Source organism: Pristis pectinata, chromosome 20, assembly GCF_009764475.1.
Source record: "Pristis pectinata isolate sPriPec2 chromosome 20, sPriPec2.1.pri, whole genome shotgun sequence".
Lineage (NCBI taxonomy): Eukaryota > Metazoa > Chordata > Chondrichthyes > Rhinopristiformes > Pristidae > Pristis > Pristis pectinata.
Window position 1 is genome coordinate 25,093,492 of NC_067424.1, and position 26,612 is coordinate 25,120,103.

General features: G+C 39.3%; 1 protein-coding gene across 4 annotated transcripts in view; it reads right to left on the reverse strand.

Annotated features, from left to right (window-relative positions):
• Positions 1-26,612, reverse strand: part of LOC127580841 (ladinin-1-like) — a 100,607-nt gene that overhangs the window by 50,026 nt on the left and 23,969 nt on the right. For 3 of the 4 annotated variants that reach the window (XM_052034779.1, XM_052034776.1, XM_052034775.1), the window contains exon 3: positions 1,373-1,501. In XM_052034779.1, coding sequence (XP_051890739.1) covers positions 1,373-1,501 — 129 coding nt within the window. Of the gene's footprint in view, positions 1-1,372; positions 1,502-16,551; positions 16,755-26,612 lie in introns of those variants that run through there. The other variant, XM_052034778.1, reaches the window with a different exon arrangement.

Sequence of the window (26,612 nt, forward strand, 5' to 3'; positions counted from 1 at the left end):
GCTTGTTAAACACTGGCTTATTAACTCACTTAAACTTCCACCAATTTCTAGGCAGAGTTTTTCTCAGGTGTAAAGCTTTTTAACCCCGGCATCCTCAATAAATCTCTTCTCCATGGCACTGCAATCAATCCTAAGGTAAAGCTGCACCTTTTATTATCGACCTACTCGAATCAAATAAACAAAAGTCATGTGGAGACATTGCCAACGGTATAGGTCCTTTTTTGTAATCCATTAACAATTGAATTGTTCTGTAGATTTATTTGTTCATATGGTAGCCTCGCTGCCTGGCCCTAAGTTTATTACCCTTCCTAATTGTCCCTGAACTGACAGGCCTGTTAAGCTAGTTCAAAGAACAATTATTAGTCATCCACTGAGGTCACATACAGGCCAAACTGGGTATTGGATGGCTGATTTCCTTCCTTGAATGCTAATACGAGCCAGTGGGATTTTTATGACACCATTACCTACATCAACTTTTTATTCCAGATTTGTTTTATCACTTGAATTTAAATTCCCCACTTATCATAGTAGGATTTGAACTCATGGCTTCCCATCAGCAGTCCAGGCCTCTGGATACTAGTTAAGCAATGCCTTCCCTATGTTTCAGTTCTGTAACAGCATCCTTGTTCAACGTTTATTCATTTTTTTTCTCCTTTATTCCATTCCACCCCCCCCCACCCCCCCACCGAACATTTTACCACCAAGAATATTTAACTTTCAGTTTTGCCCAATAGAACTTGTTTTGGTTTTTCTTTTATCTTTCCTGCAATATCTCCTGCTTCTGCATCTTATTTTCCAAACCCCCTCCCCCAATTCTGTTCTTCCCTCACATCCCTCCATGCCATTACATTAAATCAACAGTCCTACCCACACTGCAATTCTAATTATGCTCTCAACATGGTCATTGGTACTAACTTTCATCTGGTGAAGTAGGATGGGTCTGTTCTTCTCAGAGTTTGGAATGAGAGGCACCCACATTGGAACATCAGATTCTTAGAGTGGTTGCAAGAGAAGATATTGTTTCCCTTTTTGGAAATTTTGAAATAGCATTAGAATATAGAGTTAGCCATTTAGAACTGAGATGAGGTGCAACTTTTTCTCTCTGTGTGAAGTCTTTGGATATCTCTGGATAGAGGGCTCTGAATGCACAATTGCTAAGTATATCCAGGACAAAGAACAAGAGAATTTTTTTTAGACTCTCAGGAAGGAATATAGGGATTGAGCCAGAAAGTGAAGTTCGATCGTCTCTGGTTTTACTTAATGCTGGAGCACTTTGCTTGTTAAGTACCACCCTTTTGACAATAGCTTACTCCCAAGTCAAAACAATTCTTATTTTTCTTTTAGAGAACAAATCTAATTACAATATTTGTACCTGTTTTCAGATGTATGTTGCTCTTCAGGAATACCTTCATTATCTGTTAGTGAACTGTTCATTCGGGTCCGGCGCCGACGAGCTTTCTCAAATTCCTCATCATCCTCCATCGATCTTTGCCTTGCCAGACTAGAAAACATGCAATAACCAGTTTACCTGATTAAGCCCCTGCAGTAAGGTGACACTTTAAAATCAGATGAACACTTTGCCTTACTTATGCAAGTTGAAATCTGGTCAGAATAATAGGGCAATTCAACGTTCTATATCAGGGCAAGAAGCGACTTTAAGAAATGTTCATCCAAATTCCACTCAGAGTGGAACACTGAGTTGTCACTTACACGCACATTTCCTTCAACCTTTATAAAAATCTTAAATTATTTGAAATGTTATTTTTTTCCAAAAATGTTGACAACCCAAAAATACTGAATCACAATACCAGTTGGTTCCTTCATTAAATTCCATACAGCACTTCTTGATTTGTTTACAACAGTTTGATTCATGAAAACTAAATTGTCTCAGTTAACGGAAACAAAAACAGAAAATGCTGAAACACTCAGCAAGTCAGACAGCATCCAGCCATACAGATGCTGCCTGACCTGCTGGGTGTTTCCAGTATTTTCTGTTTTCATTTCATAGTTTTTTGTTCAGTTAACCCTTTGCATTGAGGTAGGAGCATTGTGGGTTTTAACCCCACTTCCGACAAATGGACATAACTTAGTCCCATCCCATTGCAACATTTGTGGGAATACTACACTCTTACATATACTCAGGCCCCATTTCATGCTCTACCTAGAAGTTCAATTGGATATTTTTCAGTATTCTTCCATTGAAAATCCCTTTATCCCCCCCACAAGAATGAAACATAATCTGGGTCACTCACATCACCTGGAAATTTCAATTAGCACTTCCTGTCATTGGTCACACTTTTGAAGGTGTTACAATGTGTGTGTTAAGAGCATCCTTCCCCATACAATGTTCCTTTTTGGAGAACTTGTTCTGGTGGAGATCCAAGGATAATGTTTGGAGTATCATGTCCATTTCTGGTCAACGCACTATAAGAAAGATGTGGTTAAGCTAGAGAGGGTGCAGAAAAGATTCACAGGAATGTTACCTGGATTGGACGGCTTAAGTTATCAGGAGAGATTGGATAGACTAGGTCTGTTTTCCCTGGAGCAAAGGAGGCTAAGGGGTGACACCATAGTGATATATATGTTTATGAGAGGCATAGGTAGGGTTGATAGACAGCATCTGTTTCCCATGGTAGGAGTGTCTAAAACTAGAGAGCCTAGGTTTAAGGTAAAACGGAGGAGATTTAAAGGAAAGCTGAGGGGTAAATTTTCCCTCACACAAAGCATAGTTGTCATTTGGATTGAGCTACAAGCAATCCATTAGGAACTCAGCAGGTCGAGCATCATCTGTGGGAACAAAGGAATTGTCGACGTTTTGAGCCCAAACATCACCAATTCCTTTCCTCCAAGATACTGCTCGACCCACTGAGTTGCGACAGCAGATTGTTTGTTGCTTCATATTCCAGCACCTGCAGTGTCTTGTATCTCTATCTGGATTGAGCTGCCAGAGGAAATGGTGGAGGCAGGAACAGTAAAAATATTTAAGAGACATTTTGACAGGTACTTGAATGAGCAGGGCATAGAGGGATGTGGAATTAATGCAGGCAAGTAAGATTAGTATGGATAGCATGATGGTTGCTGTAGACATGGTGGGCTGAAGGGCCTGTTTCTATGCTGTGTAGCCCTATGACAACAAATGCAGTTTGGGATGGGCAATAAATCCTGGCCTTGCTAAGAACACTAAAGATGAACTGGTCATTTACCACACAGCTATTTATATAATGCTATTGGCTGCATAATTTGTCTATGTACCAAACTGGGAGGAGCCCAAGGAAAAGTACTGGTCTATGTCCTTGAGACCTCTCCCCCTTCTCACACACCAAACCTGGAAATGAGCCTCCCAATACTTTCCCATCCCACCCAATTCTGTGGTCTGATAATCCACCCCACACTCTGCTATCCCAAAAATTAAAATGGCAGTCCTAATCCCCTCTCTTCCACATCACCAAATACTGGGCTTCCTTCCTTTTGCTGAAGCAGGCCTGATTGATTCTGTAGCCACAAGAAAAGAGGACCAGGGAGCACATGTTTGGCTGCAAACACATACAACACCCATCCTGTAGTGCCCTAGGACTTGGATTCCACTGAATTTTCGTTGGGGCCATAAACAACTAGAGCCACACAAGCAAAACTTAATGTACACAGCAGAATTTCTACATTATAAAGGATTTCAAGATCTGTTTTTTTTTCCCTGAAGTTCTAACTAATATTTTTTATATACCCATTATCTGACATTCAATGGCATCACCAGTGATGAGTCCCCACTTTCAATATCCTGATGATTCACCATTGACCAAGAACTCAACTAAACTAACCACAAAAATACAGCTACAAGAGCAGGTCAGAGGCTGTATATCTTGTGGCAAATAAGTCAGATCCGAACACCTCAAAGCCTTTCCACCAGCTACAAGGCGCAAGTCAGGAACCTGATGGAAACCTCTCCACTACTGGATGAATGAAACTCCTCAAACTGCATTGAAGGAGTTTGAGACCATCCAGGACAAAGCAGCCCACTGGACTGGCACCTGATCCACAACCCTAAACAAACATTCCCTCTACTATCAGTAAACAATGACTGCAGTGGGTACCATCTATAAAGTCAACAGTGATTACTTGCCCAGGCTACACCACTACCTCTTGACTTCTACCACCAAGAAGGGCAAGAGCAGTGGACAAGTGGAAACACCACCACCTGCAGGTTTCCCTAAAGTTACGTAGCATTTCTATGTGGAAATGTAGCAATATTCCTTCACTGCTGTTCTGTCCAAATCCAGGAACATCCCACCCAACAGCATGTAAGGTATACCTTCACCAGGATTGCAATAGTTCAAGAAGGTGATTCATCACCCCATTCTTAAAAGCAATCAGGGATGGACAATAAATCTTGGCCTTGCTAGCATATCACATCAATTCAATTAAAAAATGCCTACAAAATAAACTGGTCATTTACCACATGGCTTTTGTATAACATTAATGGCAGCATCATTTAACTATACTGGAAATAGCCATATCTCATCAAAAGGTGAAGATATCTTGTGGTGCTATGTATTTTGACATATGTCATAAAGGAATTATATGAATGCAATTTGCAGACTATTTTCGATGTAGCACCATGATTGAACCTGCCATAAGCTCCAGACCACATTTTCATTCTAAGTATAGCAACCTTCACCTCCATTTCATTACCCAACTCAGCCACGGATTGCAGTTATTCAATAGCTTAACCACATCTTTCTTATAGTGCCCCCAATTCAGCTTCCCAAACTATAACAGATGTCCTGCTGGGAGAGCAAACCTTTCCATTACATTGTCCTTTTTTTATTTTCTTAGCATTTTCCAATTAGAATATTTAATTTGATTCATTATTCTCCAGATCTGATTACTTCAACCTGTAACCAGAAGAATATATTGAATAACTGCAATCCATGGCTGAAACCTTAACGTTTAACAAAGATACATTCAGCTCCTTCCTGGCTGTATCACTTAATTTGAACAAGGTGCACCACATAAACCCTTTAACTTACTTTAGTAAAATAAATCTCTGCTTAATAGCAGTGAAATACATTATAGAATAATTAAAATTTTGATAATCTTTGATATCTGAAAATAATTGACTGCCCATCATTGTATACAATCAAGAAAAGTAGAATAAATTTTAAAAAATAATTACATATCATGTTTACTTGTTAGAAACATAAGAAATAGAAGCTGGAGCTGGTCATTTGATCTTCTATGTCTTCCACACCATTTAATTAGACCATCACTGTTCTTTCACTTCAATACCCTATATCCCTAATTCCCTTAAAACCATGCTATCCAAAAATCATTCAATCTTATTTCTGAATTTAATCAGTGACCAAGCCTTCACAGACCTCTTAGGTAGAGAATTCAGAAGATTCATGACCCTCTGGGTCAAGAAATTTATTCTCATCTCTGTCCTGAAAGTGCGACCCCTGAGGTTCTGGATGCACCAGCCAGGGGAATAAAAAGCATATTGCATTTCTTCTGAAAGTCCAAATATACTGCATCCTCCCATATCTGTTCTCCTACTCAGAGCCTCAAAACGTTCTAACTGATCTGAAATACATGATTTTGATTTTATAAATCCATGCTGACTCTGCTCAGTCCCAATAATTTCTAAGTGCTTCATTATGAATTCTACCATTTTCTCTTCCAGTTATTTGAGGTTAATTGCTTTCCCTCTGCCCTCTTTGTAAATAGTGGAGTTACTTTTACTACTCTCCAATCTGTATCATTTCAGATTCTATGGAATTTTGAAAGATAGAATAAAACCCCTACTTATCTTTCTAAATAGGGATCTCTGAAGTTCTCCAACAAATAATCACTTCATAAATAAAATCACTAGGTATTACAATATAGGAAAGCATAAAAATAGGGTTTTAAAAGTGTTGTGAAAATGTGGCAACCACAATATTTATTCCTGGTCTTGTAAGGGGTCTAAAATGGTTGATATGCATAATCTTAATGTGTTGAGTGTCCTTTCTCACTGTAATTTTTTTATTTCTTTTGCTAGCAAATTCTTTTAAGAAAGGAGATTTCATGATTAGAAAAAACACAAGTAAAACTAAAGGCCATTCCCGGGTTACTGACCCTTGGGTAATAGAAATTCACTTTTATAGAATTTACAAATCACAACCCAAAAGTTTGAGATACAGAATAAAATTCTCTCTTACTGAATTTATATGTAAAAAAAAGTAAATAAGCATAACATTTATTTGTTTCAACTTGTGTTTCTTAATGCATACACAGGTGAAGCGACTTTGCATTACAGAAAATTGTAATGAGGACCGTTTTCTAGGAATGCAACCTCCCCATAATGTAGGGTTCACCTGTAATTGGTTTTCTTTCTCTCATTGTACATCCCTTTTAAAAATGCTGAATTGCAAGTTCTTGGCGTTATATACAGACTATGGCATACGAAGTGCGACAGGTGTCCTTTCATGTTCAACAGGAGGTCTTTGACATTGATCAAGGTAACTTGAAGCATATGCAGTCCTTCACCGGTTAAATCTTGTCTGGCATAACCTCACAGCAGAAGCAGAGATATCCCAGAACAATGATGGAAATAGAGTGACTTCTGGGGTGATGGTAGGTATGTGGCACATTACTTTTGATGTATTGAGCTAGATATAACCTAACTGGTTTTAACATAAATTAATATATTCTGAGGTCAATTATTTTAAACACTACAGAATGTCAGCAGCTTATAAATAATGAGCTGCTTCGTAAAGTCAAGTAAAATCAGCAGGAAGTGACTTTTTTGTTCTTTATCACACCTGATGTTTTGAACTGTGAGGTCTGAATTGCAATGGGTGAGTGCTGGTATGTATGGTTTAGACTATAGATTATTATCAAAGGTGAAATTAGCCAATACCTGAAGGAATTCATGCAGATGAAGAAGTTAGATTTGCTTATAAATGGGCAGTTCATTCATTCAGAATAAGTAATTCTTATTACATGTCACCATTGTACTTAAGCATCAGAACAGTCTCCTGTCCTTGCGGGTGCTCTTATTGCATGCATACTATCTTGGTGCCTTATGTTCATAACATATTAATCCCAAGATATTTGAGAAAGTTTGTTGTTCAAGGAATCATGGATTTCATCCGTGATTAGCTTATAATGCAAAGAACCAGATACAAGAATCATTCATAAAATAAAAATTCATTGTGGTGGGAAAGGTTGAAAAATGTTATGGGCCTAAGAAAAGCCACCCAAGAAAAGAGCAGCTCACTAATGACATGTCTTTACTTTAGACTGTCTGATGATAATGCCCAAGATGGCTAAAACACAGAATAAAAGGTTAATTCTTCCATTATTTTTATAAACTCAGGTAGGGCATAAAGCAAGAAGGGACAGAACACTTTGATTGAAGGGGTTCTCCCCTTTTAAAAATCCCCCCAAAAAACTCCTAAGCAATTGGAGAGAGGAAGGACAATGAAAATATACTTATAGGTAGAATATCTGTTACAGGTTTTACCAGTCTCTTCCAGTTTGCATTTTCAGCATCAGATGTTGTCAAGCCATGCTGTTAGTCTCCACACTCAGTGATCTGTGACTTTTCATCGCTTGTGAATCAGTAACAGAGACTGGAGAAGTCTGCATTTATGGTTGTCGCAATATGCTTATTTGTGGTTCCACAGAAACTTCTAAATAACAACTGTGTTACTGTTATGTAGATACAGCAAGCTCCAGAAATGAATTTCAGGAAGGTTATTAAGAAATTCCAATTAAATCATAACAGCCTCCTTCTATTCCTCACTACCATTACAGACGTTAATAATATTGCCAATTTCAAGACAAACTTTGTCAAACTAGAAGTGGTTTTATATTTTCTACAACTTATTTAATGCGAAATACATTCAAGGCCAGGATTTTGCCCCATTAGTTTGGCTCAGGTTCTTATAAATGTTGAGTTTTTGGAACTCAGAAGACCCTTTGCTAACCCATTCTGTAAAAAAATGTGTACATTTCCACTTTCTCTGTTTGGACAGTAATCTGGTTGAGTGAATTGTTCGACTGTTATTGAACTCACTTAACACTTATTCTATTGAAATCTACAGAATGGAAATGGAGTAGGTTCTTTGAAGGGAAGGTGATCAGATTACAACTCAGACAGTGAAAATGAGAAAAAAAGGTAGGATTGTGAGAATAGCTGAAAAAGAAACTGAGACTCATCATAAATCCATGAGGCTCTCTGTTCTTAAACTTGCATTGACATGCTTCAAAATGACAGGCTTGGATAAGTAGACAAAGGAAATCTGTTCCCATTAGCTGGTGGTTCAAGGATACAGAGACACAGATTTAAGACTCTGGTGCTTTGGATACTTGGGGGATATGAAGAACTTTACTTTGGAGTGAGTGTTAATGAATTGTAATCAGCTGCTTGCTGGAAGCAGAAATGACCAATGATTCCAAAAGGAAATTGGATATATACCTGAGGGAAGTAAATCTGCAGACACAAAAAATTCTGCAGATACTGGAATCTGGAGCAATACATAAAAATGCTGGAGGAACTCAGCAGGTCTTGAGATAGAGTGGAGGAATGGGGCTGACTAGCTTGCCCTATAGACAGTCAACATGGACTCGATAGGCTGAATAACTTTCTTCTCTGTTATAACGACTCTATGAACGCCAGATCTGCAGTTCCACAGACAGTCCATAAAAGCTATTTCTGCATAAATGGATCAGATGTCAAATTTTCATAAATGAAGGTCAACATTTTCCAGTGATTCCTTCCACTTATTTGCTGCAACTCAATCAAGTTCAAGAAGGAAATGCCTCTGAGCTTCATTCCGCTTTCTCTCCATGAAATTGAATGTCTCTTAATTGTTTCTGTAAGACTGTAAGTAAATAACTGAAAAATGTTAGAAAGCATATTTTCTATTACTTATACTACAACAATGATAGAATTATATTAGCTCCTGGCATCTATAGATGCAATGACCATAAGGAAAGATGACTATTTTTGGTGAGGGAAGAAAGTCGAGACAATCCATGCCAGTGTCATCAATAAGATGGAACAGAATGGTGATTGAAATACCTTTTTCAATTTTTAACAGGGACAGGAACTGTTTGTACTGCTTCACTGCAGCCTAGTTGTCAATGCTAAACATTTGTTTATTTCACCAACACTGACTTCATTCTATCCCCTTTTCATGAAATTTTAAATAGTTTTTTATTACCCAATATTGATTGAGATTTTTTTTGTTTCAGACAGAAAGCATTGAACAATAGGAAATAATATTATTTGTAAATGTATCAGAAAGCTAACTATTTGTCAGACAATCACAACATTAAAATTGAATAGGGAAAGCTTGAAAACAAAGAAGGTCATGCAATGTTCACAGGACCTCAGGGAACAAGAAGAATGCAGGGTACAAAATCTCATTCTAGTTGGTAACAAAAATTAAAATTAATTTTAGAGGTTTGCTTTAAGTCACCCTAGAGCATTTCATGGATGTTCTCACAAGATTAGGAGGCACCAAAGCTGGGCTGGCCTCAACTGTTATAACACCAGCCATGTGTATATGGTTCAAGTAGGTGACTGTTGTCTCAGTCAGTGAAATCAATCCAGACATCTCCTTTCTCACGGTTTGGCAGAGAACATCAAGTGGTGCACAACAAAACAACACCTGCTGCTCACTGTTCCTCTCTGTCACTAACCAACCACTACAGTCATTGGTTGGAATTAATGAAATTGGAAAGTAGCAGCTGATGGGTCAAGATAAATAGGGAGAAGAGAAAACTATGACAGTGGAGGAGGGAAAGCCAAAGAACCATTCATGAAATTATGTAACCATCTGACTGCCATGTTCTTGGTCCTCATCTGACATCAAAATATATTCAATAGCTTTCAAAAAAAATATACACTTGAATAATAAAAAGGGACAAGGATGAAAATGCAGAAGGGTGGTTAACAAACCACCTTTTCAAAATGTGTATTTTTAAGCTGTTAAACTCTATGATTCCAAAATGAGCTACATTTAGTGCATGCTTTGCAGCCAAGTCCTTCTCCATTGAGTAATATCTTGAACTCGAAAGAAGTCAATCTCTTTATCAGATCCTCTTCTATTCTTCACATCATCACTGACTTGTTCACAAAACGTAAAATGGCAATTGACAAGATACTAAGATGTTTTGCACACACAGTAAGGCCTGTTGCCATGACAGACAGGGTAGACATGTACAAATTGTGCACCATGCCTGTAAGAAGGTTTACCAGCTGCCACAGATTAGTGAGTAAAGCAGGAATAGGGCATCTCACAAGATTGATAATGTCCCAGCAAATCATTTTAAGAAAGCAATATGTTGCTGAGTACACCTGCCAGAAATTCCCAAATATTGATTGTAGACAAAGTGGAAATAGGAGGCCTCAGCTCCCTCAGAAGGGTAAGGATATTTCTATTTCTGCATTGCAATACACTAACGCGTATGTGCATGTATGTGCACATAGCATGACAACAGTTTCTAGGTAAACTAAATTGTAAAGAATGTTTGGATCTCAATAGCAACAAAAATCGTCAAGATTTCATGGCAGTAAGTAGAAAATGACAGTGAACAAAGAAAGAAAACTAAGATAGGAATTGAACTAGAAAATAGACTGCCAGTTTATACTTGCCGGTCTACTCATTGGTGTATGCAGGGGACATGGCATTGTTGGTAAGGCCAGCATTTAACATCTCATCCAAACTGAACTGAAGATGGTGGTGGAGACTCTCTTTCTTGAATTAGTGTTATACTTCTGGGAAAGGTACTTGCACAGTGCTCCCAGCCATGCAGCTTCAGGGTTTAGATCCAGTGACAATGAAGGAATATTGGTATTTTGTGATGGTGTGTGGCTTTCAGTGGAACTTGCACTGGCAGCCTTTCCATGCCCTTCTTTTTTGCTTTGTCTTTATAGGTGGTAGAAGTCACATGTTTGGGAGGTGCTGTCAAAGCAGCCAATGCAAATTGCTACAGTGCATTTTGTGGGTGGGACAGACTATGGTTGGTAATGGAGGGAATGAATGCCTGCACAGCTGTCATACTGTAAAGTAAGTTTTAGCAGAATGATTTCACGTAGCTACATTCTGTCAGGAGAAGGCGGCAAGTAAAGTGGGATTTAATTATTCCTGAGATGATTGCATATATAATTATTTGTGCATAAATAGTTTAAAGGTCATAGCTTTCAAACTGATTAGACAGTTGTGTAGAAATAATCCAGGATCAACATCTATTTGAAGAATTTTATGTCAAGGAGGGAAAGTCATACATCGTAAGTGTCAGTTTAGCTCAGCAATATCTCTGGCCTAGGGTTAAGTCCAATTCTGGAACTTTGACATACTCCCACCTGGTTTTTCAAGTGCAGTACCGGGTGGGGCAATGAATTGTTTGGGTTCTTGTCTTACAGCTCAAAGGGTGAATGGATGTCCTATCTGTTAGTTCATATGAACATATATTTAAAAATTCTACAGTACACTTTAAAGGAGGAATATGAAGTTATTATGACAAATAAATCTGCACCAATATTATCGAAGATAATTTAACTGACCACTTAGCTCATTGTTTAGTTTTTGTGGACATTACTCCACACATATTAATAGCTGTGGCTCAAGTCTGTTCAACATTTTTGTTCCATTTCCCTTGATACTGTCACCAAACAATTCTTTTTATCAATTGATTTGATCACTCGTCACCCTTCTAAACTCAGGACAATATAAGAAAATATGATGAAACCTATCCTCCTAATTTATGTTATAGCCTTAAAGCTATTATGTTTTTCCTTAGCTCGACACCCAAAACCGAAAATTGTGCATCTCTGATGAGATCTGAGTAACCATATCTTTTTCATTGTCATATATTAATCCGCTTGAGATAAAAACCAATATTACATCTCTTTTTTTGATTATTGAACTACTTCTTAAGAATGCATTCTGGTAGAAGTATTGGCAGAAGGTCAAAGGTACAGGCATTACAATTTAGAAAGACAACCAAACTTTTGTGAGAAAAGAAGAATATTGGAATTCCGTGGCAAGATGCAGCAATAAATAATAAATGTTGTACCTAGTAGGGGAAAATGGCAAAAGATCCATTTATCCCGAACACCAATGCACTTCTAGCTTCAGGCATTCAGTGCACAAAAACACCATCGCTCATCAATCAATGTTCTTTGCCAATCATAATTTTATGCCTAACATTCATAGCTTTACTCCTTGATGCTCACACCAAGATGGTGTAGAGTGATGCAGGACCCAAAATGCTTTAGGTCTTGTGTAAGATCCTTTGCAGACTTCCTGTGAAAGTCAGAACTCTTCCACCAACATTGCTGCAGTCAAAGGGGTAACACCGTGAAGGTGCAGCAAAACCGACAAAAGCAAATGGAAGGCAGACAATAAAAGCAACCACAGGGGTAATTTCTGTGGAATGTGGCATGCCCACTCTTTTAAATATAATTTGGATTGTTTGGCAATGTTCTTATTTTTGTATTATGGCCAACCAATGTTCAGCAAACAAAAACAGGGTGTGGAACCATTCATGAATGAGGAACTTGTCTTATGTACTTACAGTAGTAGATGGATAGCCTGACCATTCGGGGACTAACTTGATTTCTTCATGCCACCCATTTTCCTCCCTCTTCCTCCTCTTACTAACCTCCATTCAATTCCTTATCAATTGGTCATATAATTTGCAACAAGGGTTGACAAGGTAGTGCAGCAAACAACAAATCACCACAAATATTTGCTGAGTGCTATCGGTCTCCTTCTGAGCAGGTCAGGCAGCAGAAAGAATTATCTCAATATTCCAATGGTACGCCCTTATCACACTTCGTGTGACTTATTATACACATACTGCCCATATGTGGATGGGGCTGCTTAGTGGAGTCATGAGGCATTTCATCAGACCCTTGCCTTTGTCAACCAGAAGTAATTCTTTGGTTTGTCACACAGCTCAGATAGAAATGGCACATGACCTGCTGCAGAATGGGGTATCATGATTGCTGTCAGCTTATCAAGAACTGACCTGCATGCTGCATGACCTTTGATCCCACCCCAGCTGGATGCTAAGGGAGTGAGATCCCTTCCAAAGGGGGCACAATCACAGCCTTGACTTGAGTTGACTGCAAGACAAGATGCTATTAGTCAATACATCCTGCACTATTTAACACCCACAATACTACAAAGAGATGTGCTCACTCTGGCGGGAGAACATGAGCCTTAGTCAGTTCCTTTGAATTGAGAGCATGAATGGGCTCCCATATAAAACCGCAAGATGCTGCAAATATCTATTGGTCCATCCGGACAAGACCCAGAAGCCTAAGTAGTTAGATGCCAAAGCCACCTTGACAGTTAATAACAAGGCAGTCCTCATCCTGCTCTGAGTTTGCAGATATGTTTGTAATATCTGGCATATATCCTTGCTATAAAAAAAAGATATCTCACAAACTCTTCTTCAGTACATGTAGAATTACTCTTTGAAAGATATGCCCTTCAGCTGAGAATCCTTCAGTCCTTCCTCCCATTCTCTCTTCCAGCAACTTGTTCTTACCTGCTTACCCTCTGCTGAATCTCAAATATAATCTGATTCCCAAAGAGAACCCCTTCTAAAATACCAAATCCAGAACAAAGCAGTTGGTCTGGAATCCTTGGTTAGGCCAAAATCCTTCACCACCTCTCTGTAGACTGGAACAATGTAAAGGAGCTCTGGCATACATTTACAGAATTATAGTAGCAGTCAGAAGCAATCAACCAGCATCAAATCTGTACATGATTAAATTTCTTAAATAACACCAATAGGGGATCCTTCCTGTGGCCAAACATGAGTTCAGCCATGCGAGGTTAAGAGAAGCACTGCATGCTAATTAATGATTGATCTCCCTTCCCTGCACACTGCTGGCCAGTTTTAGCTGCACACTTGCTAATGCCGACATTAACATGGCATCTGACCCAAATCTCTCCACAAATGGGTGTATTTGGTATTGAGCTGGCACTTCTAGTGCCCCAAAATACACATGGTACACAGATCTTGTGATCCAAATGTTTTCAGCTTTTGAGTAGGTATTTTTTTGTAAAAACAAAATGACTGACAGCTCAATCCAATTTCAAATTGTCCTAGTAGCTTTGCATTCAAGAGATCAACTACAGTGGTTATTGTGCAATATTGGTTTCCCTTGGATTCCTGGGGATTATACATCCAAAACCTGTTTCTTCCCGGATTATGCAAGTCATTGATTTCCCTGATAGTTAGGGAACTAGGGTTTCAAAATGTCCATTTCTATTGAGAATTATATATCAAATCCATCATTTCACAAATAGAATTGGAAGCTTTATTTTCAAACATTTATTTTCCTAACTGCCGAAAGATTAATTTTCACCTGGAATTTTCAATCCATAACATTTCTTCTTAAACTATTACTTCTTAAAGTTTATATTTATGGATGTTCCATTCAGATTTGTGGAAAAATAAGTTCAGATCTGAACATAGAAAATATTCAGAAGTTACAAAGAAATATCCACTTCTTTATGTTCATGATCATTTTTCATTCTGACTGGTAACATGTCATAATGTAGGGTGGGGTTGTCTGTACCTGCTCAAAGGGCTATTGCTATCATATCAGCAACTACTGTTCAATTTTTGAAAGAAGAAAAATAAACAGAACATGAAAACTGGTCAATGAACATGTTGCTCACTGAAATAACTGACTATTACAGAGGGTAATCACAACAAAATAAATATACATTTCAGTTGGTTAGGAGATTTTTGGCTGATAAGTACTTCACCCATTTTGCAAATATAGTCATCAGATAACAATACTACCACAGACTTTTTTTTAAAAACTTTCTGTTTGTATTCTATGGGGAGGGTATCACTCTCCTCTTCCAGAAAGTGTGACCACTTAGTGCCTTGTATGCATAGGAAACTCTTGAATGTAAACATGCAGTGCATCAGATGCCTTTCATGGCCATTGAATGCCATGTAGACTTGATTTTGAATGATTTGCCCTGATTTTATTACTTTAATTTGGTTTTGTTACTTCATTTACCTTTAGTAAGTTGAAATTCCATTAGCTTTAATGGGCTTGTTGAATGTCAATGTGACTGGACAAAGCATGAGTAATGAGCTCCTTGGTTTATTATTAGTGCCTAAAAATTAGCAAAATTTGCCCACAGAAACTATGCCGGCTGTGGGATTAGATTTTAATTCAGAGGTCCATTACAAAGAGATCATTCCATCTCCATACATTTCAACTGAATGTGTCTACCTTCAGTAGTTTAGTCCACTATTCCATAACCCCATTCATATAATTTCTTACACACCTTTGAATTCCCCTATATTGACCATATAAAAAAACCTAGTAAATTCAGTATATTTTAATACTTCTAAATAGATCCACTTCCATATTTTCTTTTGCTCAGAAGGTGGTTGCAATCTGGAATACTGCCTGAAATGGTGCTGGAGACAGGTACTTTGACAACATTTAAAAACTGGACTAGTATTGATATCACCTAGGCATAAAAATCTATGGATTAAGTGCTGGTAAATGGGTTTACTATGAATGGGTGCTTGATGGTCACCATGGACATTGTGAGCTGAAGGGCCTGGTTCTGTGTTGTATGACTCTAAACCATTAGAGATCTGCATCAATGCCTTCTTGCATGACTTGGATTTAAAAATATAAAAATAAGCAAGCAACACGTGAAATACAATACCAAACAATGAATCTCAGTCTTAAGTGAGATCCCACTTAGATGTTGCAAGAGTCAATTACATTAACTGAGAGGAAGAAAAATCCCATTTCCTGGAAACAGAAAACCTTTTCCCACATCAATCACACACAATGCCAATCCTATTTGCCAAGAAGAATTGTGCTGCTGCATTCATCCCCTGACCAAATTTCACAGTGAGGTTATAGGCTTCTGATGTGATACAAAAGGAAATACTACATACAAAATAATTACATTTAAAAAGTTGATCTATCAATTCAATGAAGTAATAAAGATTCTTGCAAGATGAATTGTAGAACTATATATGGGACTTACAATCGGTGTGTTTTCGAATTCACATTTACTTGAGCAGGAGCACCACAAAATAAACAGACTTCAGAAATGACCGCCATTAGTCCATGACCAATAATTGTGAGAACGAATAGGTGTGTTTGTGCTCGTCATACAGAGTAGCTATTGTAAAATAGTGTGTAGAGTGCTCAGGTAGTTAATCAGCTCAATAGGAATCCATAGGTTCAGGTACTAAAGAGATCAAATAGGTGAGCTCTTTAACCTTATTTTGACATTAGGTTACTTTCTTGTATATTGTTTCTACTTTGTTGCCCTACCTGCCTGATATTCTACCAATTTGTGTGTTTTAAAAGGCAGGTCAGGCTTAATATGAAGCATACAGGTTTCATTCCCTTTACACTGTAACAAAGTAGAAGTTAATGGACTTGTTTTTTCACTTAAACAGTTCTCATAACAGTTGTCCTATAAAGTTCAAGTGTGAGTGTAAGCACTAATACGGAAGTAGTCAAAGTGTTAAATATTAAAAGACACCTACCTGGAGAGAGCACTCCAATTTTTCCTATTAAATGACATTTTGCACCCTCAGGTTTGTTGCTTTCGTGTAAAAGAATCTCCAGTGCTAGCTTTTATATTGTTCCATATAGTTTAAGAAAAGTACAAACAATGAGTAAATAAACTTTCTTCACTGTTTCTCAACTACATAGTATTTACCCAGTCAGTGAAGTGCACCTTCGCCCTCACTTGTTAGTACTCCCCTGCTGTGGAATCACGTGCTTTCTTATTGGTTGTGCTGCATACTGTAACTTACCTATTAGCTGCACCATATAAAATCTGAATTTGCAAAAGCAATATGTTAAAGTTCTTGAACTAAACCCAAATGTCCACAAATGCTGACTGAATAATATAAACTAATAGATGAAATAAATGATTTCTGACTTTTGTTGTCCTGTTTTGTACTTAAATGATTATATTTGAAATAAATTTGAAGTGACATAGGAAAATGGCAGCCCAGATGCTACTTTTATTTATTACTAAGCAAACTGACCTATTTTGTTTACTGCAATGACCCCAATTCTGCAGAAAGTCTATCCCCTCTTTTGTAATTGAAATACTGGGTTAATTGTCAATATATCAAAGTAACTGACACACAGCTAATAATTTCAGTCCACCATGTTATATTCTACGAAGGAAATCACCAATGACTACAAATAATTTGTTTTCAGAATAAGGGACTGCAGGAAGTATGAAGTTATCTTTGTTTATTTTTTCCAAAATCCATCTGCACTAACAATTATGAAGAAACTCACAAGAATCTCATAACCTTTAGCACATTTGGAACATACTCAACCTTACACAAACTGGAATTTATGGGGTAAAGATGCAGCACTATTAGTGTACAGTGCAGACTGGTTATTCTCCATAATCCTTCCGATTACAAAAGCAGGCGTTTCTTTCCACAGCCATCCAAACTGGCATACAAATACTTATGCTGAAATTAAACATCAATTACATTACATAAGTCAGAAGAGATTGTCACCTTGCACAACAGTTAAATGACAAAACTGCTGCCAGGAGATGTCCAATCTTTACTGAGCTCTCTTTCATTCAACTTATTGAAGTGTCTTCTTTAAAAAATGGCTGCTATTTGACATGTTTGCTTGGACCTTCATATCCGATGGGCTTTTGGATCAGTGCCCACCAAGAATCTTTCCTAAGACCCCTTCATAATTCTCTTAAATGTAATGTTGTCTGGCAATATTAACTAAAGGACAGCATCAGTTTCCACATGTATGTTAGCAACATGTCTCCACATCATCAGCACCTCCCTTGACTTTCCATTGCTTCTAAATTACCAACCACTCTATTGACACGGTACTGGCAAGCAGAAATTTCCTTCAAGATATTAAGATTAAGATATTAAGATATTTATTTATTAGTCACATGTAAACACAGTGAAATACATCTTTTTGTGTTGCTAAGAATGTGCTGGGGGCAGCCCACAAGTGTCGCCACTCTTCCGGCGCCAACATAGCATGCCCACAGCTCCTAACCTGTACATCTTTGGAATGTGGGAGGAAACATGAGAACCTGGAGGAAACCCACACAGACACGGGGAGGACGTACAAACTCCTTACAGACAGCAGCGGGAATTGAACCCAGGTCGCTGGCACTGTAATAACATTATGCTAATTGCTATGCTACCGTGCCGGTTCTGATCCCTGAATAAACCTGATTCTGAAGGCAGGGAAGTGGGGCTGAGGTAAATAACCAGCCATGATCTGATTGATTGGCAGAGAAGATACAAGAGGAGACACAGGGCCAACTAAGATAAAAGCAGCTGTCATTAATCCCCACCATAATCTCTATTCCTGAGCCACTTATCCCTTCCAATTATCTGAAGATGAACCATGGTGTTGGCAACCTCAATGTCATACTTGACCATGAGATAAACTATAGACATGATGAAGGGTCACCATCTTAAAATATTAACTCTCCTCCTCTCCCCACAGATGTTGCCTGACCAGCTGGGTATCATCAGCATTTTCTGTTTTTATCTGAGCTTTATATCAACTATCTTTACCTCAATGACATAACCAGCCTTCTGCCTCAGCTCATCTGCTCTTCCATGCTTTTGTAATTTCCAAACTTGACAACCTGCAGATTCCCTTGATTCCCATAATGTTTTTGTATGCTACATGAAGGGATTTAATCAAATTGGATGATTCTTGCAGGAAGTCTACAATTACTCATGCAAGAAAGCATCAAGAAATACACACTAGTATCTAATGTTGTTCAATACATATTTGGACATCATTCACATGAAATTTATTTGGACATTCGTGCCTATAAACAGCACAGGTCATTCACACAGAAGGCGGCCTTCACAAAGCAAGCAAGGTTTGATTCCATGACAGGAGCCAGTCTCGATCCATAGCCTTGGAATCTAGTGTATGGAACCTCCACTGAGCATTCCCCTTTAAGTTTTCAACATATACCGCACTACAACCACCAGTTTATTCTGTTACAATTGTCATAGAATAGATCATCAGGCCATTAGTCAAACAGAAGAGTCTGAAGATCCAAATCCTACACTGACTTGAAGGTGATACCTTTATATCACTAAGGGAGATGGTACAGAATACAAGGACGTTCAAGTCTCGCTGAATTTACAAAAATGGGGAAACTACACTGAACAGAATAATGGCACAAACCTACCTGTTGGAGCAACATAACAGATGGGTTGTGCAGAGCTTCCTGAATAATCATTTTCTTCTAAACATTGAACACAATAAATCAGGAGGAACAGGTTTACTCATAAAAAGCATTCCAAAACAGAATTCTGTAAAATGATAGTGTGCAATCATTTCAGTTCATACACAGAGCTGGGAGTTTTTTCCTCTTTCACAACCAAAGTTGTAGGCAATAAAGAAATGTGTAGAAGGATCAACTCTGAACACAGGCCCAAGGTTGAGTTACTGGCTTATAAGTTGATTATCTTTTTTAAAAAATTGTGTTAAAACTGCAATGAAGTTTACCCCCACACCATTTGTGATAGTCACATAAAGATACATATCTTCAATTGTGCAGTGTATGGAGTAGCACTGCTTGGTTTCCCAGGCATTGTTGTGCTGAAAGTGATAATGTAACTTTCAATGGGGCATTCTCCATTAATCTAGTGCAAGTCTTGCAGGTGCCAACATAAATTAGTAAATTGGTTTACTATTGTCACTTGTACTGAGGTACAGTGAAAACTTTGTTTTGCATGCCCTCCATACAGATCATTTCATTACAACAGTACATTTAGGTAATACAAGGGAGTACAATAACAGAATGCAGAATAAAATGTTACAGTTATAGAGAAAGTGCAGTGCAGGCAGACACTAAGGTGTAAGGCCATAACGAGATAGATTGTGAGGCCAAGAGTCCACCTTATTGTACTAGGGGAGCATTCAATAGTCTTATAACAGCAGAATAGAAGCTGTCCTTGAGCCTGGTAGTATGTGTTTTCAGGCTTTTGTATCTTCTGTCCAATGGGAGGGGGGAGAAGAGAGAATGTCTGGGGTGAGTGGGATCTTTGATGATGCTGGCTGCTTTACTGAGGTTGGTTTCCATGATGTGTTAAGCCGTATCCACAACTCTTTGCAGTTTTTTGGGGTTCTGAGCAGAGCAGTTACCATACCAAGCTGTAATACATTCAGATAGGATGCTTTCTATGGTGCATCGATAAAAATTGGTGAGGTTCAAAGGGGACATTCCAAATTTCACTAGGCTCCTGAGGAAGTAGAGATGCTGGTGGACTTTCTTGGCTGTGGTATCTATGTGGTTGGACCAGGACAGGATATTGGAGATGTTCACTCCTAGGAACTTGAAGCTCTCAACCCTCTCAACTTCAGCACTGTTGATGTGGACAGAAGCATATACACCACACCCCTCCCCACTTCCTGAAGTCAATGACCAGCTATTTTGTTTTGCTGATATTAAGGGAAAGGTTGTTGTCATGACACCATGCGACTAATGTCTCTATCTCCTTCCTGTACTCTGACTCATTGTTATTTGAGATTTAGCCCATTAGGGTGGTGTCATCTGCAAACTTGTAGATGGAGTTAGAGCACAATCTGGCTATGCATGCATGAGTGTAAAGGGAGTAGAGTAGGGGACTGAGGACGCAGCCTTGTGGGGCACCACTATGGAGAATAATCGTGCTGGAGGTGTTGCTGCTTATCCTTACAGATTGTGGTCTGTTGGTCAGGAAGTCAAGGATCCAGTTGCAAAGGGAGGTGTTGACTCCCAGGTCTAGGAGTTTGGAGATGAGTTTGCTTGGAATTATAGTATTGAAGGCAGAGTTGTAGTCAATAAACAATAGTCTAACGTAGGTGTCTTTACTGTTCAGATGCTCCAGATATGAGTGTAGGGCCAGGGAGGTGGCGGTAGGTGAATTGCAGTGGGACGAGGTTGTCTGGGAGACTGGAATTGATGTATGCTATGAACAGCCTCTCGAAGCATGACCGATGGTCTTGCAGGCATGATCTCTGCAGCTAGCCCTTAAAAGGGACACACAGTTATTCCTCAATTTATTGATGTTCTATTAAAGAATTTCCGCTACAATGCCATTGATTCTTTAGGGCAGGTGTCCTTGATTTATGAATTTATTCTTCACTACAGCATACCCCCACTTTATGGCAGTTTGGGTAATGGTAATTTGCCCTTATGTAACTTACATATTAGTACCAAAAAAATTGATTTACAGATTTGAAAAAAAAATCTCTTACATAAGTTATGTGAGAAAAAAAAACTAAATAAACACAAAATGCAAAAGAAACAACAAATTTTATTAATTTTTATCAAGGGCTCATGTTATGGAAAATAGCGATATAGACGGTTTTCCAGTAAAGCAACACCTCCTTAACACTACTTTACTGTATAAAAAATAGCACACCATAGTGATACAATGTGCCGAAATTTTATGTCATGAAATATTTTAGCGACTGTATCTCTTTCACATATTGAGAAATACCCTTAAGACAATACTAGCAATAATCTTCCAGCTACTGGGGAGTGTCGAAACTGAATTCTGCAATGATGGAGGTGAGAGAATGTAGGGGAGGGGTTGGGGTGGAAAAGTGTTACCAGTGAATCAGAGAAACCTGGACTAGCTGATGAAGAACAACACTGACAGAAGACATATACTTTGTGCAAGGAGATGGTGGAGACCACCACCAACTACCTCCCACCCCTTCCCTCCAGCCCCAGACACCCATGGTAGGAGACTGCCCAGAATGTTTCTATAAAGGCATGAGTGCAATCGTACAGTGTCTTTGAGGAAAATCCCATGTCTGGTCTGCCCACTACACCGGGCTGAAGAAACTGTAGGTGGAGTCTTCTCTGCTAGAATGTAGAATCTGGGTGGCCTGTCCAATGAGATATGGCACAGATCAGCAGTATAAGCCTCTGCAACACCCCCAACCCTCCCTCCCAACCGCTGCACCAAGAACATGCCTCCTGATGGCAGGCAATGTTCCCCATAGACGAAAGGGTGTTGCTTGTGTAGTTGTACTTTCCTTTAAAAGCAGCCTGAAAAGATCACACCTTTCCCTCAATGTCAACAAAACAAAAGAGCTGGTCATTGACTTCAGGAAAGGGGGCGGTGTACATGCACCTGTCTACATCAATGGTGCTGAGGTCGAAAGGGTTGCCAGCTTCACGTTCCTGGGAGTGAACATCACCAACAGCCTGTCCTGGTCAAATCACGTAGATGCCACAGCCAAGAAAGCTCACCAGCGCCTCTACTTCCTCAAGAGGCTAAAGAAATTTGGTTTGTCCCTTTTGACTCTCACCAACTTTTACCGATGCACCATAGAAAGCATCCTACCTGGATGCATCACGGCTTGGTATGGCAACTGCTCTGCCCAAGAGTGCAAGAAGCTGCAGAGAGTTGTGGACACAGCCCAGCGCATCACGGACACCAGCCTCCCCTCCTTGGACCCTTATCTTTACCTCTCATTGTCTTTGTGTAGCAGCCAGCATAATCAAAGACCCCACCACCTGGGACATTCTCTCTTCTCTCCTCTTCCATCGGGTAGAAAATATAGGAGCCTGAGGGCATGTACCACCAGACTTAAGGACAGCTTCTACCCCACTGTGATAAGACTATTGAACTGTTCCCTTATACAATGAGATGGACCATGACCTCACGATCTACCTTGTTGTGACCTTGCACCTTATTGCACAGCACTTTCTCTGTAGCTGTGACACTTTACTCTGTACTGTTATTGCTTTTACCTGTACTACATCAATGCACTCTGTACTAACTCAATATAACTGCACTGTGTAATGAATTGACCTGTACGATCAGTTTGTAAGACAAGCTTTTCACTGTACCTCGGTACAAGTGACAATAATAAACCAATACCAATACCACCTACTCCGTATGAACTTGCAACATGAAAAGAATGCCAGGCTGAAACCCACATTGTCAATTTCAGCATGATATTACACAAAGAAACCCAGCAACATTGATCTGAAGTCCTTGCTCTTTGCACAACTTTCACTGACAAAAGTGGGCTGACTCACAACACTGTATTAATGCCAGAAAAAAAAGGGACATGGAGCAATTTCTAAGCCATTGGTTTTTAGCATTGAAAGCCAGATTGGAAATGATATTGGTGTGTTGAACTATAGTTGGTACAACCTGGAGAAGGTTTGTGCTCAGAAACAGATGTTGGAGCAAACAAAAATCCGGCCAAATAATCAGGATTTGAATTCCCTGATAGGCACCAAGATACCCAGCAATAAGCACAGTGTTTCTCTGCTATGGGTAAGTCAATTTTTGGGGGATGTGCAAAGGAATTTCCAAGCCTTGAGCTTCCATTCAGGATAAGTAGTGCAGGATAAGATACAGTTTATATGAAAAAATGATCCATTCACAGAATGTGAACATCACTGGCAAGATCAAGATTAATTAACATCTCACAAAAAGCTGTCAAAAGTGCTTCACACACAAAGGGTTCCAGTCAAACTTGTCTGAGTAAACACTGCAAGAATTTTGCATTATATTCCACAGGCAACATGAATGAAACCTGTTTCTTAGTAACATAGGTGAAGGAAAAAATGTAGATCAGAGTATCTTGAATAATAGTATATGCACTTCATCAACATAAGGCATCAGAGCAGATAGGATGAGGCATGAGTGTTCTTAGTCAGAAAGAACCACTGAATACACACATGAAGATCATGAACTCTAATTAATCTGTGGCCATTGATCACAATGTAGCCAAATGCATAACCAAATGCTGCCTGCTTATTTCCTTATTTATAAAATCCAGCTAGTTCATTAGCTTGACATGTCAGCTGGGAGAGTGCCAAGATCCTGAGTTCAATTCTTGCTCCAGTTAAAGCCAGCATACACTTCTTAAAGCAAGCCTGCATCTCTCAAAGAGTTGCCTGTGGCACAAGTACTGGCAGCTATTCAAGTGAAGTTGACTTGGGGGTGGGGGGAGTGGGGACTGAGGAATGAGAAACAGCAATTCCAAATTGTCTTTCAGTGCATCAGAAGGTTGGGTGGAGGGAATGGAGAGTGGGCAGTTAACCTTTATCTGGGAGGACGTCCCACAAGAACATGTTCAAAATGGAGCTGTGTACCTGGAGGTTACTGCCAGGAGTTAAGCCTGGATGATTTGGGTGCAGTGCTGCAAGCAGTTCAATGAACATACAAATGGTCAAAGTCAGTGAATGTATTTTCAAACATCACATCCCATTAGCCTCACCCACTGCTCAATTCACAACACCTCCAGCACTCACCCAACACCAGACTCCATTAACCAATCCTCATAACTGGGGCTCGAAATTTTCCATCCAAGGAAACATTCCAAAGGTCTGCTTGAAAAATTCTAAACCAATAAGATTTCATACTGTTAGTAGGTTGTAACCGTACAGAATTTACATGTTCCTTTCAGAATTCTGCACATGGTTTTCAAACAGAGCATTTAGACTACTGACCAATTCTATTCATTTGTGGGACATGTTAGTAAGTGGCCTGATGAAGAAACAAATCCGAATGAGTAATAAATGTTGAGGAAAAGCAGAAAGTGTGTGCAATGATATGAAAGGAAATGAAGATTTTGCTGAAGAAATTACTAAGGGAAAGCCAGAACTTATGTTGATGTAGTTTTATTTCTCTGGTTACCAGCAAAAGTTCTTGCTGGATTTTAGCACCTTGTACACATTAAAAATTCCAATTTCAACTTCCAGAACAGCACAGAGGTTCCTAATAAAAGCTATAACAAAACTGAAGAAGAGAGACAGAGACTGCAGATGCTAGAATCTAGAGCAACACAAAAGGCACTGGAGGAACTCAGTTGGCCAGGCAGCATTTGTGGAGTGAAATGGACAGTTGATGTTTTGAGTTGAGACCCTCATGATTCCATTTCCCTCCACAGATACTGCCTAGCCCATTCCTCCAGCGTCTTTTGTGTTGAAACTGAAAAGAAAACATGAAGGACAGGAGGATATTATTCATCAATTTGCTTGGGCAATGATGCATTTAAAAACCATGCTGAATCAAGTGAATGGACTCCTTGTTGAGCTATTTTGCCTGTCAGCCCCTGCAGTGTTAACAGTGTCACATGCACATCAGCTTTGTAACAAGAATTTCGCCAGAACTTTTTGAAAAAAAGATTTGTTACATATAAAAGAGATTATTCATGATCAAAGCCCTGAGAATCAGAGGAATCCATCCATAAGGAACCTGTAAGACAAGGGTAACAAACTTGGGAGAAATACTGTAATGGAACTTGTGCAAGTACACAATTCTACCAACATTGCTTGGGAGAATTTCCTCCGCTCTCTTCCCGCGCCTGTGCACTGGCTTCGCAATGTTGGTAGAATTGCGGTTGAAGGGACTTATTCGGGCTGAAGGCCTGTGAATAGTGGTGTTCCACAGGGATCTGTACTGGGACCTCTGCTGTTTGTGATGTACATAAATGATCTGGATGAGTATGTTGATGGGTGGCTTAGTAAGTTTGCAGACGATACCAAAATTGGTGGAGTTGTGAATAGTGTAGAAGTCTGGCGATGGATGCAGCGTGATATAGATCAGATGTGGGCAGAGAAATGGCAGATGGAGTTTAAACAGGATAAATGTGAGGTGTTGCACATTGGTAAGACTAATGTCAAGAGGCAGTACACTCTTAAGGGCAAGACCCTTAACAGTGTTGAAGAGCAGAGAGACCTTCGGGTGCAAGTCCATGGCTCATTGAAAGTGGCTACATAGGTAGATAGAGTGGTTAAAAAGGCTTATGGAATGCTTGCTTTCATTAATAGAGGTATTGAGTATTGGAGTCAAGAAGTTATGATGCATCTCTATAGAACTCTGGTTAGGCCGCATTTAGAGTATTGCGTGCAATTTTGGTCACCTCACTATAGGAAGGATGTCGAGGCTTTAGAAAGGGTGCAAAGGAGGTTTACTAGGATGGTGCCTGGATTAGAGGGCATGTGCTATCAGGAGGGGCTGGACAAACTTGGGCTCTTTTCTCTGGAGCGGCAGAGGCTAAGGGGTGATCCGTTGGAAATGTATAAGATTATGAGGGGCATAAATAGGGTGGACAAGCAATATCTTTTTCCCATTATTGAGTGATCCAATACCAGAGAGCATGCATTTAAGGTGAGAGGGGGTAAGTTCAGAAGAGACATGAGGGGTGCGTTTTACTCAGAGTGGTGGATGCCTGGAATGCCTTGCCTGGTAGGGGTGGTGGAGGCAAATTTATTGGGGGCTTGGATGAGCACACGAATGAGAGGAAAATGGAGGGATATGGCATTACATAGGTAGGAGGGATTGGCTACGTCGGCACAACATTGTGAGCCGAAAGGCCTGTCCTATGCTCTACTGTTCTATGGTCTATTGCTTGGGTAAGTTCTCAACACATTCAAAATCAGGACGATGTGATATGACTCTGGACTGATTCAGCAAACTATACAGTTCAAGGATTTGAAATATACAGATATTTTAAATAAACATTTTTGTAATTAAAAAGTGCTAGGAAGCATTAAAACAAACATAGATTTGAATATGCACAAATTGGAAGATGTGGCCTCAACTGT